This window comes from Orycteropus afer, unplaced genomic scaffold (genome assembly GCF_000298275.1).
Source record: "Orycteropus afer afer isolate SDZICR_OR568_19922 unplaced genomic scaffold, OryAfe1.0 scaffold00083, whole genome shotgun sequence".
Taxonomy (NCBI): Eukaryota; Metazoa; Chordata; class Mammalia; order Tubulidentata; family Orycteropodidae; genus Orycteropus; species Orycteropus afer.
The window spans coordinates 2,017,824-2,028,360 of NW_006921670.1; the positions used below are offsets into that span (position 1 = coordinate 2,017,824).

General features: G+C 47.9%; 1 protein-coding gene across 1 annotated transcript in view; it reads right to left on the minus strand.

Annotated features, from left to right (window-relative positions):
- Positions 1-10,537, minus strand: part of PLA2G6 (phospholipase A2 group VI) — an 80,123-nt gene that overhangs the window by 53,925 nt on the left and 15,661 nt on the right. The window contains 3 exon segments of the mRNA XM_007941757.1: positions 1,765-1,970; positions 3,501-3,684; positions 4,709-4,924. Coding sequence (XP_007939948.1) covers positions 1,765-1,970; positions 3,501-3,684; positions 4,709-4,924 — 606 coding nt within the window.

Genomic DNA, 10,537 nt, shown 5'->3' on the forward strand with positions numbered 1-10,537 from the left:
AAACAAACAAACAAATAAATAAATAAAACCTTAACTACCACAGAAGGAATACAAAGAATCACTGTACCAAAAAGAATTGGTTGGCATTAAACCATTTCAGGAGGAAACATAGAATCAAGAATCATTGACACTGAGGGAAGAAATCCAAGCTACACTGAAGGAATTAGGGAGAAACAAGGCTCCAGGACTTGACAGAATAACATTTGAGACCTTTCAACAAATGGATACAATACTGGAAGCACTCACTCATTTATGCCAAGAAATTTGGAAGACAGCTACCTGGCCAACCAAATGGAAGAGATGCATATTTGTGCCCATTCCAAAGAAAGGTGATCCAAAAGAACACAGAAATTATCAAACAATATCATACACAAGTAAAATTATGCTGCAAATAAATCAAAAACAGTTGCAGCAGTACATCGATAGGGAACTGCAGAAATCCAAGCTGGATTCAGAAGAGGGTGTGGAATGAGGGATGTCAATACTGATGTATACAGTTCTTGGCTGAAAGCAGAGAACACCAGAAATATGTTTACCTGTGTCTTACTGACTATGCAAAGGCATTTGACTCTGGGGATGATAACAAATTATGGATAACATTGTGAAGAACGGGAATCCCAGAAAACTTAATCCTGCTCATCAGGAACCTGTACGTAGCCCAAGAAACAGCCATTTGAACAGAACAAGGGGATACTGCATGGTTTCAAATCAGGAAGGGAGTGCGTCAGGGTTGTATCCTTTCATGATACTTATTCAATCTGCATGCTGAGCAAATAATCCAAGAAGCTGGTCTATAAAAAGAACACAGCATCAGGATTGGAGAAAGACTCATTAACAACCTGTGATATGCAGATGACACCACCTTGCTTATTGAAAGTGAAGATGACTTGAAGCACTTACTGACAAAGATCAAAGGATACACTCTGCAGTATGGACTACACCTCAAGAGAAAGAAAATGAAAATCCTCACAACTGGACCTGTAAGCAACATCATGATAAATGGAGAAAAGATTGAAGTTGTCAGGGAGTTCACTTTACTTGGATCCTCAATCAATGCCCATGGAAGCAACAGTCAAGAGATCAAATGATGTACTGCATTGGACAAATCTGCTGCAAAGCAGCTCTTTAAAGTGTTAAAAAGCAAAGGTATCACTTTGAAGACTAAGATGCGCCTGTCCCAAGCCATGGTATTTTCAATCACCTCATATGCATATGAAAGAATGGACAGTGAACAAGGGGGAAAAACTGATGCATCTGAATAACAGTGTTGTCAAAAGCATCGAATGTACCGTGGACTGCAGGAAGAACGAACAAACCTTTCTTGCAAAAAGTGCAGCCAGAATGCTCCTTAGAAGCGAGGATGGCAAGACTTCATCTCACGTACTTTGGACACAATGATATCAGAAGGGACCAGTCCCTGGAGAAGGACATCACGCTGCGTAAAGTAGAGGGTCAGCGAAAAAGACCCTCAATGAGGCGGACTGACACAGCAGCTGCAACAATGGACCCAAACGTGGCGACGAGTGTGAATGACGCAGGACCAGGCAGGGTTTCGTTCTGTTGGACACAGGGTCACTACAAGTCGGAACAGTCTCAACGGCACCTAACAGTCACCGAGAAATAGAAACGTTCCCTTTCTTGCTCTGAGATGCACATGCCCTACACATCTACCACACGCCTTCTCGGTGCCAGGCCAGCCCCTAACACACAGCAATGAGGCTGGGGCACCTGGAGTCTCTGCTCGGACACGGGGCCCCTGCTCACCTTGCGATGATGACTTACGCTTTCTGGGAGAACTTCATGGCGGTGTGGATGGGGTAGCCGGTGGGGCCCATGACGCCGCAGCGGGCATTGCAGAGCAACAGCACACGTACCATTTCCTGCTTCCCCATCTGGCAGGCCAGGTGCAGTGGGGTGAGCCCTTGGTTGTTGACCTGGTTCAGGCCGGCCGACGCGCTCTTGCCTAGGAGCTGACAGCAGCACATCGAGGAGGGCTGGCGCCCACATGCCCAGAAGGCCCTGCACATCCCTCCCCTAACACCCACCATGGCAGTGTCTCTCTGGGGACAAATGGGCAAGGGACGGTGGGCTCCATGAGGACGCGGGTAAGAACTTAAAGAGCAGCAATAGAGCATGGAGCGGCTCTGGAGGCAGAAAGACACTGACTGAACTAGTGTGGACCGGGGGCTGCTCCATGACTGTGGTTTATCCAAAATATTTCCGAATGAACGCACAAGAGACTTATCAAGGCAGCTGCATCTAGGAATAGGTGCTGGGTTCTGGGTGGGAATGATAGTTGCATTTTATTGCACATTGTTCTATTTCAATTTTTTTCTGTGCATATATGTTATTGTCTTCAATTAAAAAATACTAGTGTTAAAAAAGAGAGCTGGGAACGTTTTGTTTCCTTGCTTTAGGCTGAACACTGTCTCCCTGACACTCATGTATGACCACTGTGCATCCGTGTGAGCCCAGGATCACCTTACAGGTGCTGGTGTCGAGGCCTGGGTAAGGCCAGCGCCCCCAACTCACAGCTCTGTGGTCCTCCGTGGGTGTAGCTCTGGCCTTGTTGAATCTCAGGGTCTTTGGTGAGGAGACAATAAGGACCGCCCCTACACACACACGCACGCGTGCACACACGCACGCACGCACACAGAATATGTGGACAGTTAACTAAACGAAAACACACAGGATGCTCAGGGCAGTGCCAGGCACAAGAGCAGCGCTGGAGGAAGGACAGCTAGGGCTTATGTGACCATCGGTCAGAGGCATGAGCGCGCTCGTGCACTGAGATCAGGGCACGAGGCACTGTGCTGAGCACTGGGTGGGTTCTCAGTACAGGGGCAGCATTCCCTTCCCAGAGCCTGCTAATGACATGGTGTAAATCCCTCCGTCCTGGGACAATGCAGCTCCATTCTGACCTCAAGAGAGGGCTGGACCCTTTACAAACTCTTCCAGTCCTGGGCAGTGAAATCGGGTTCAGTATTGAGTCTTTTCCTTCAACCCAGTTTATACGAAGTGGCCTCTCCTTCCCACCACTCCTACTCACCCACACACTTCTGTGACCAGTTCACTCTAGCAGGAGTGCCACTGGTGGAAGTGTTGAAGGAGCTGGTAGATTTGTCTGTTTTGAATTCTTATAAAAATTATGCCCAGGTCCCCCTGGACCATGAGCACCTCCAGGCGGGGGCTGAAATGAATGCACCCAGCAATACTAGGTGCTCTGGGAAAACCGAACTAACCACATTGACTGGATCTGGGCCTTGAGTTCAGTTTGCTGGGCTGATGACTTCCCAGGGTTGTCAGAGCCAAGTGATCAAGGACATGTATCCTCCACAAGCATGGGGAGGGAAGAACGGAGGAAGGGGCTCAGGACTCAAGGACCAAGGGAGGCCAGTGAGAGGCCCAGAGGCGACACCTGAGCCCAAGGGCCCGAGAGAACCATGGGCTTAGTGAGGTGGCGCCGGTGTGGGAGGCCCTGCCCCTCCACCCCTGCTTACCTGCAGCACCTGGGGGTTGTCACCCTGGACAGCGTAGTGAAAGGCCGTCTCTCCGTTGTTGTCGGTGACGTCCAGTTGGGCGTGGCAGTACTGCACCAGCTCCACCAGGGTCTCCCCATCTCCCTTGCGGCACGCCAGGTGCAGGGGCGTGCAGCCCTCCTCATTCTCGATGCTGTTGGCACAGCTGCAGCGGGCCGGGGAGATGAGCAGGTTATAAGGTGCCAGGTGGGACGGGACACTGAGCTGCCCAAATACAGAAGCAGGGATGGGGCTGGCGTTCTGACTCTCGGGTGGTGCTGAAGCTGGCACTCAAGCTCAGGCAGGTTAGGAAACTGCTTGCACTTGGTGTGACTGGTATCTGAGCACCTGACTGAGAGACACGCCCAGGGCCACACCGCTGTGAAGAAGACAGTGGGTGGCACAGAAGGACCACAGAGAGCTGAAATCTCACTACTTCAGGCGATTCACTTAACCTCTCAGGGCTTCGCTATCCTCCTCTAGAGGGGAATAAAAAGAAAATACAGCGCCTGCCATGCCTGCCTAGTGAGCAGACAGAACTGTCCACTGGAGATTAAATAGAGAACTGTCCACAGAGACTGCAGACCTCCACGCACAGGGGCATACCTGCAAACCGTAAAGTGCAATGAGTTTTGACATTTGGCCTTGGAGCTGCCTGGAGCAGAAAGCCAGAGGTGGCAAGATGAGTGGGAGCCCCGTGGCAGGGCCCGGGGCAGTGCCCTTACCAGGGGGCATGGCTGACGCATCTGTCAACTGAAGGAATGGGAGAGGTCGAGGATGTGATGCATCATCAGCCCAGCAAACTAAATTCAAGGCCCAGATCCAGTCAATGCGGTTAGCTCAGCTCTTCCAGAGCACCTACTACGTGTGGGTGCATCACACAAGGATGTGAAGGCCTTTTCGGCCCTCTGCGGTTGAGGGAACTTGCACAGGTCACAGACCCTCTCCTCAGATCATCCTCATGAGGGTGTTGTGAGGCTTAAACGTCCCCCTGGGCCTGAACCTTGGTCAGTCCTCAGAAGTGTCACATCTCTCAGTCATTCAGCACTCTTATGTCCTAACCCAGGGGCCATGCTGCTCCCTTCTAAATGACACTAGCCGGGCCACGCCTGGGCAGACTACGGGGAACTTAAGCAAGACTGAGGCTCCCCACCTCCCCACCCAGCCGCCGCCAGCCAGGCCCCGCCCACCTGACGACGCGACTGTGGTGGAAGCACTCGCGGATGCCCAGCTCCACCGCCAGGTGGGCCGCCGACCAGCTGGGGTGGTTGCGGATGAGGTCGGTGAGCTGCTGCAGGACCTCCACGTGCAGCACCTGGAGCGAGCTCTCGTAGAAGGGCGGCAGCTGGTTAGAGTACTGCTGGAAGTGCCCCAGCGCTTCGGCCTCCGTCTGCAGCTGGAAGAGCCTGCGAGCAGGGGCGGAGGAAGAAATAGAAATGAGGCGGACAGGGGCCTCGGCGTGCACCGCTGCGGGAAGCGGAAGCCTTGGGCCCCACCAGCGGGCCACCACCTGCTTCAGGCTGCGGCCCTGCCCCACCAGCGGGCCGCCACCTGCTTCAGGCTGTGGCCCTGCCCCACCAGCGCATCCACACACACATCTACGTCCTCGGGAGTCTGGGCTTCCTTTGCACTTGAAAAGAGTTCCTTTTCTTCTTTTGTACCGTTATGTGGTGCATTTCTATTTTATCAAGCCCTGGCCATATCCACTAATGTGACTCTCACCTCCGAGACCCCTGCTCAGCGATTCCATGTGACAGAGTAAAGCTGTCCCACGGGGTTTCCAGGGCTGTAATCTCTACAGAAGGAGCCCTGATGGCACAGTGGTTGGTCACTTGAGTTACTGGAAAGGTCGGCATTTGGAAGCCACCGGACAGCCGCTCCACAGGACAAAGATGTGGGAGTCGGATTCCGTAAGGCTTACAGCCTTGGAAACCCTGTAGGGTTGCTATGCGTGGGAATGACTCAATGGCAACGGGTTTGGGACGCTTTAAGGAAGCAGAGCGTCAGGTCTTTCTCCCACAGAAAGGATGGGTCAGACTGAGTAGGTTCAAACTGCCAGCCTTTTGCTTAGGAGCTGAGCACTTAACCATTGCGCCACCAGGGCCCTTTTTCCCTGGCATACAAAAAACAAACAAACAAACAAACTCACTACCTTCGACCCCCACTGGATTTTCTAGGGGGTAAATCTTCACAACAGTACATTGCCCCATCATCCTTCTGTGGAGCGGCTGGTGGCTTTGAATCTTCTGATCTGGTTAAGTCAAATACCTTAGGCACTGTACCACCAAAAGAGCTAAATAAGTGGTGTTCAAACTAAATATCCAACCACAGAATGTTACATAAACTAGTATAGCTATGTGATGGAATTTTGTGCAGTTGTTAAAATAAGATATAAAAAGAATGGAGAAATGTTTATTTTGTAATACTAAGTTACAAAAAGCAGGATACAAATGATATGTGATACAATGTGATCTAAACTTTTTTTTTTTTTTTAATGCAGAAAGAGAAGGAAATATATCAAAAGTGCTTGGTAGGATAAATTCTTTAAATTTAAATCTACCTCTGTATCTATTTTCAATTTTACCTACAATAGGTAGCTCTGGTAGCATAGTGCCTAAGGCATTTGACTGCTAACCAGAAGGCTGGTGGTTTCTACAATAAGTATGTATTATTTTTATAATCATAAAAAGTTGGTTCATTTTTTAAAGAGTCGGGTTTGATCCAAGTTCTGCATTCATGTTGCTGTGTGTCCCTGTAGAAATCCTTTACTTCTCTGAGTCCTGTGTGAAAACTGGGACTAATTACATCTGTCCTACCTGCCTCACAGAGTGGCTGTGAGGGCCAGATGATACGACCATGTAAAAGCACTTAAAAAACCCTAACGATATGTGGGGAGATGGTTACCTGAAGTTCTGACCAGCGTTTTCAATACACCAGAAGGTTTTGTCCTATACACCTTGACAAGGCCAGTAACCAGCCAGGGTCTGGAAGAGGCAGTGCCCAAAGAGCACCGGTCCCACAGGACTGGCTTCTCCTTCCACACGAGGAAGTGCAATTGTTTAACACTTACCTACTGAATGCCTGACCTGTGCCTGACACTGTTCTATATGGAGGGGTAAATAGTGAACAAAACAGACAAAACACACAGCCCTCTGATAGTCTCTCTCCTTATGGGGCAGGTCAACAAAATGAGTAAGGTGAAAAACCACCAAGTAAGGAAGTGCATTAAGTAGACCATCAGGTAATAAGTGCAAGAGAAAGAAAAGCAAACTAGGGGAGAAGGATATGGAAGGAAGCCAGTCTTCATTCTCCTTGTCTGGCTTTTCTTCATCTCCCCAACCTCTTAACATTGGAGTGCTCCTCATCAAATGTTACAGATATGGCAAACAGAAATCGAAAACTGACCATTCCTGGATTTAGCATCATTGAGATCATCAGTGGCCTTGGCAAGAGGACCTAGGGTGCAGTGGTGAGAACCAAACCTGACTGGAGTGAGTGAAAGAAAGAACCAAAACCAAAAACCAAACTCACTGCCATTGAGTCAGATCCTACTCACAGCGACTCCTCCTTGGGTTTCCGAGGCAGTATCACCATGGAAGTAGATTGTCCAACCTTCTGAGGAGTGGCTGGTGGGTTTGAACCGCCAGGCTTCTAGTTGGCAGTCACATACATGTCTTAGGCACTGCGTCACCAGAGCTCCCAAAGAAAGAACAAGAAGTGAGAAATTGGAGATAAAAAATATTGACCATGTTTCTGGGGCGTTTTGCTGCAGAGGAGAAGAAAGAGAGTGAGGTTTAAGAGAGAAATGGAATCAGCATTTGACTGCTGAGGGGATAGTTCACAAATGGCAAGCCAGATAAGGTGAACTGGACCACCATTGTAGTTATATTTGTGTGTCAGCTTGGCTGGGCCTGGTTGAGTGGCTGGGCAGCTGGATGTAGTATTCCCCATGACGAGACTGGTAATCAACTCCATGGTAGGATCTACTATGAGCAGCTGAGTAGCTGCCTTAGGGATGTGGTCTTCTTCCTGTATATAAGGAGAAGGCTTGGAGAACAGTCTCTAGCTTATGGCACACTTGGACCCTTTATGTAGCCATCTCGTTGTTCAGCAGCCTGCCATGCTCTACCAACCTTGGGACTTTCAATGGATTTGAATTAATGGCCTGCTGTGTGGTTTGGTAACATCGGGACTGTGCCCTTTTACTTGTCAGCCTTGGGCTTGTTAGTCTCAGCAGCCAACAGTTGAGTGAAGAAAAGCCTCTAGCTCTAGTGGGCTGGGAGCAGGAGGCAGAGTATATGCCCAAGGTTGAGGGGTTTCACACAGCCCCTAGAGCCTGGCACTTTGAACTCGGACTTAAGGCCTCCAAACTATAAGAAAAGAAACTCCTGTTTGTTCAAGCATCCCATTTGAGGTATTTTCTGTTAGAGCAGCACAGAGGTAACCAAAACAACCACCTATCAGAGACAACCAAAAATGCTAGACAAAATATGGAGGGCATCTACCTGCTTGAAGGCACTGGAATCAGGGAATAACAGACACTCAAGGAACTGAGCCCAGCACTTAGGGCTTCTGTGCCCTGAAAGGCTGGGAAAAGCAGCAGCACCATTACAAGCTTCAGGAAGCTCGGGGGACAGGAGTTGGGGTCCAGGGATCTGCAAAGGGGAAAGTTCTGAGGCACACCCATTACTTTGGGTTGAGACAATATGTGTGAACCATAAGTAGACAGACCCTCACAGGGACTGCAGCAAAATCTAAAATAAGTTCAGTTCCAGAAACTGGACTAAAGTTACCCTGACTGAGAATGTTCCCAAGTACCTGGGAGAAGCAAACACAAATCCTCTGTGGAGAAGGAAACACCAAACTAGGCTTCAAATTATTTCTAGAAGCTTTTTTTGTAATAAAAATGTCCACCACATAATCTAAAATACTCACACGTGAGAAGATAATGTGACATGAAAGAAAATCGACAAACAATATTCAAAAGAAACAGATCTCTGGGGCGGGAGTGGCTGCAAATATTGAAATTAACTGACAGAGACTTTACAGTATCTGTGATGACATCCATGAGGATAAAACAGAAGATTCACAATTTTGGCAGAGAACTTTAAACTATACACACAGCTTAGAGGCCGCTTTTCACTTGGGGGTAACTCTATTTGAAGGCCAGGGCCTGAGGTAGGCAAGCCCAGAGCTGGGTTCTGCTTTTCTCTTGGGGATGTCTCTATATTAAGGTCGGTCCTGAGGTAGGCAGGCCTGGGGCTTGGAGGCTGCTTTTTGCTTGGGTGTGGCTCTATACTAAGGCCTGAGGTAGGCAGGTGTGGAGGGGTTAGGAACAACTAAGGGAGACGAACTTGTCTGTTAGTTTGCTGTCTTGTGGTGGCTTGCATGTTGCTGTGAGGCTGAAGGCTATGCCACCCTGTTGCAAAGTGCCAGCAGGGCTACCATGGTGGGCAGGTTTCAGCAGAGCTTCCAGTCTAAGACAGACTCAGAAGAAGGAAGAGGCCATCTACTTCTCAAACAATTGGCCAGAAAACCTTATGAATAGCAGTGAAACACGGTCTTATATATTACTGGAAAACTTTATGAATAGCTCTGAAACATTGTCTGATACAATGCCAGAAGATGAGCCCATCAGGTTGGAAGGCACTTAAAATCTGACTGGGGAAGAGCTGACGCCTCAGAGTAGAGACAACCTTAGTGATACGGATAGAGCAAAGCTTTTGGGATCTCCATTGGCTGATGTGGCATGACTCAAAATGAGCAGAAACAGACATGGAGTGTATGAAGTATGAATCTAGGAAAATTGGAAGTTGTCAAAATGAAATGGAACGCATAAAGATGAATATCCTAGGCATTAGTGAGCTGAAATGGACTGGTTCGAGCCATTCTAAATAAGATAACCATATGTTCTCCTATGTTGGGAATAACAAAGAGGAATGGTGTGGCATTTATCATCACAAAGAGTGTTTCAAGATCTGTCCTGAAGTACAACACTGTCAGTGATAGGATAATATCCATACGCCTACAAGGAAGACCAGTTTATACTTCTATTATTCAAATTTACACACCAACCATCAAAGCCAAAGATGAGGAAATGGAAGATTTCTACCAACTTCTGCAGTCTAAAATTTACCAAACATGCACTCAAATGTGTTGATTATCACTGGTGACTGGAATGCAAAAGTCGGCAACGAAGAATCACTGGTAGTTGGAAAATACGGCCTTGTTGTTGTTGTTTGTTATGTGCTGTCGAGTCAGCCCCAACTCATAGCAACCCCTCCTTGGGTTTCTGAAGCAGTATCAATATGGAAGTAGATTGCCCAACCTTCCTTCCAAGGGTGGCTGGTGGGTTTGAACTGCCAGCCTTCTGGTTAGCAGTCAAGTGCCTTAGGCACTATATGGCCTTAGTGATAGAAATAACACTGGAGATCATGTGACAGAATTTTGTAAGACCAATGACTTATTCACTGCAAATGCCTTTTTTCAACAGCATAAGCGACAATTATACACGTGGACTTCACCACATGAAATACACAGGAATCAGACTGACTCCATCTGTGGCAAAAGGTGATGGAGAAGTTCAGTGTCTTTGGCCAAAACTAGGCCAGGAGCTGATTATGGAACAGACCATCAATTAATCATATGCATGTTCAAATTGAAGTTGAAGAAAATTAAAACAAGTCCATAAGAGCCAAAATATGACCTTAATAATATCCTTCCTGAATTTAGAGACCATCTGAAAAACAGATTTGATGCACTGAACACCAGTGACTGAAAACCAGAGAAACTGTGGGATGACATCAAGAATATCATCCATGAAGAAAACAAAAAGTCATTAAAAAGATGGGAAAGGAAGAAAAGACCAAAATGGATGTCAGAAGAGACTCTGAAACCTGCCCTTGAGTGGAGAGTAGCAAAAGCAAATGGAAGAAATGACAAGATAAAAGAGCTGAACAGAATATTTCAAAGAGCAGCTTGAGAAGACAAAGTCAATTACTATAATGAAATGTGCAAAG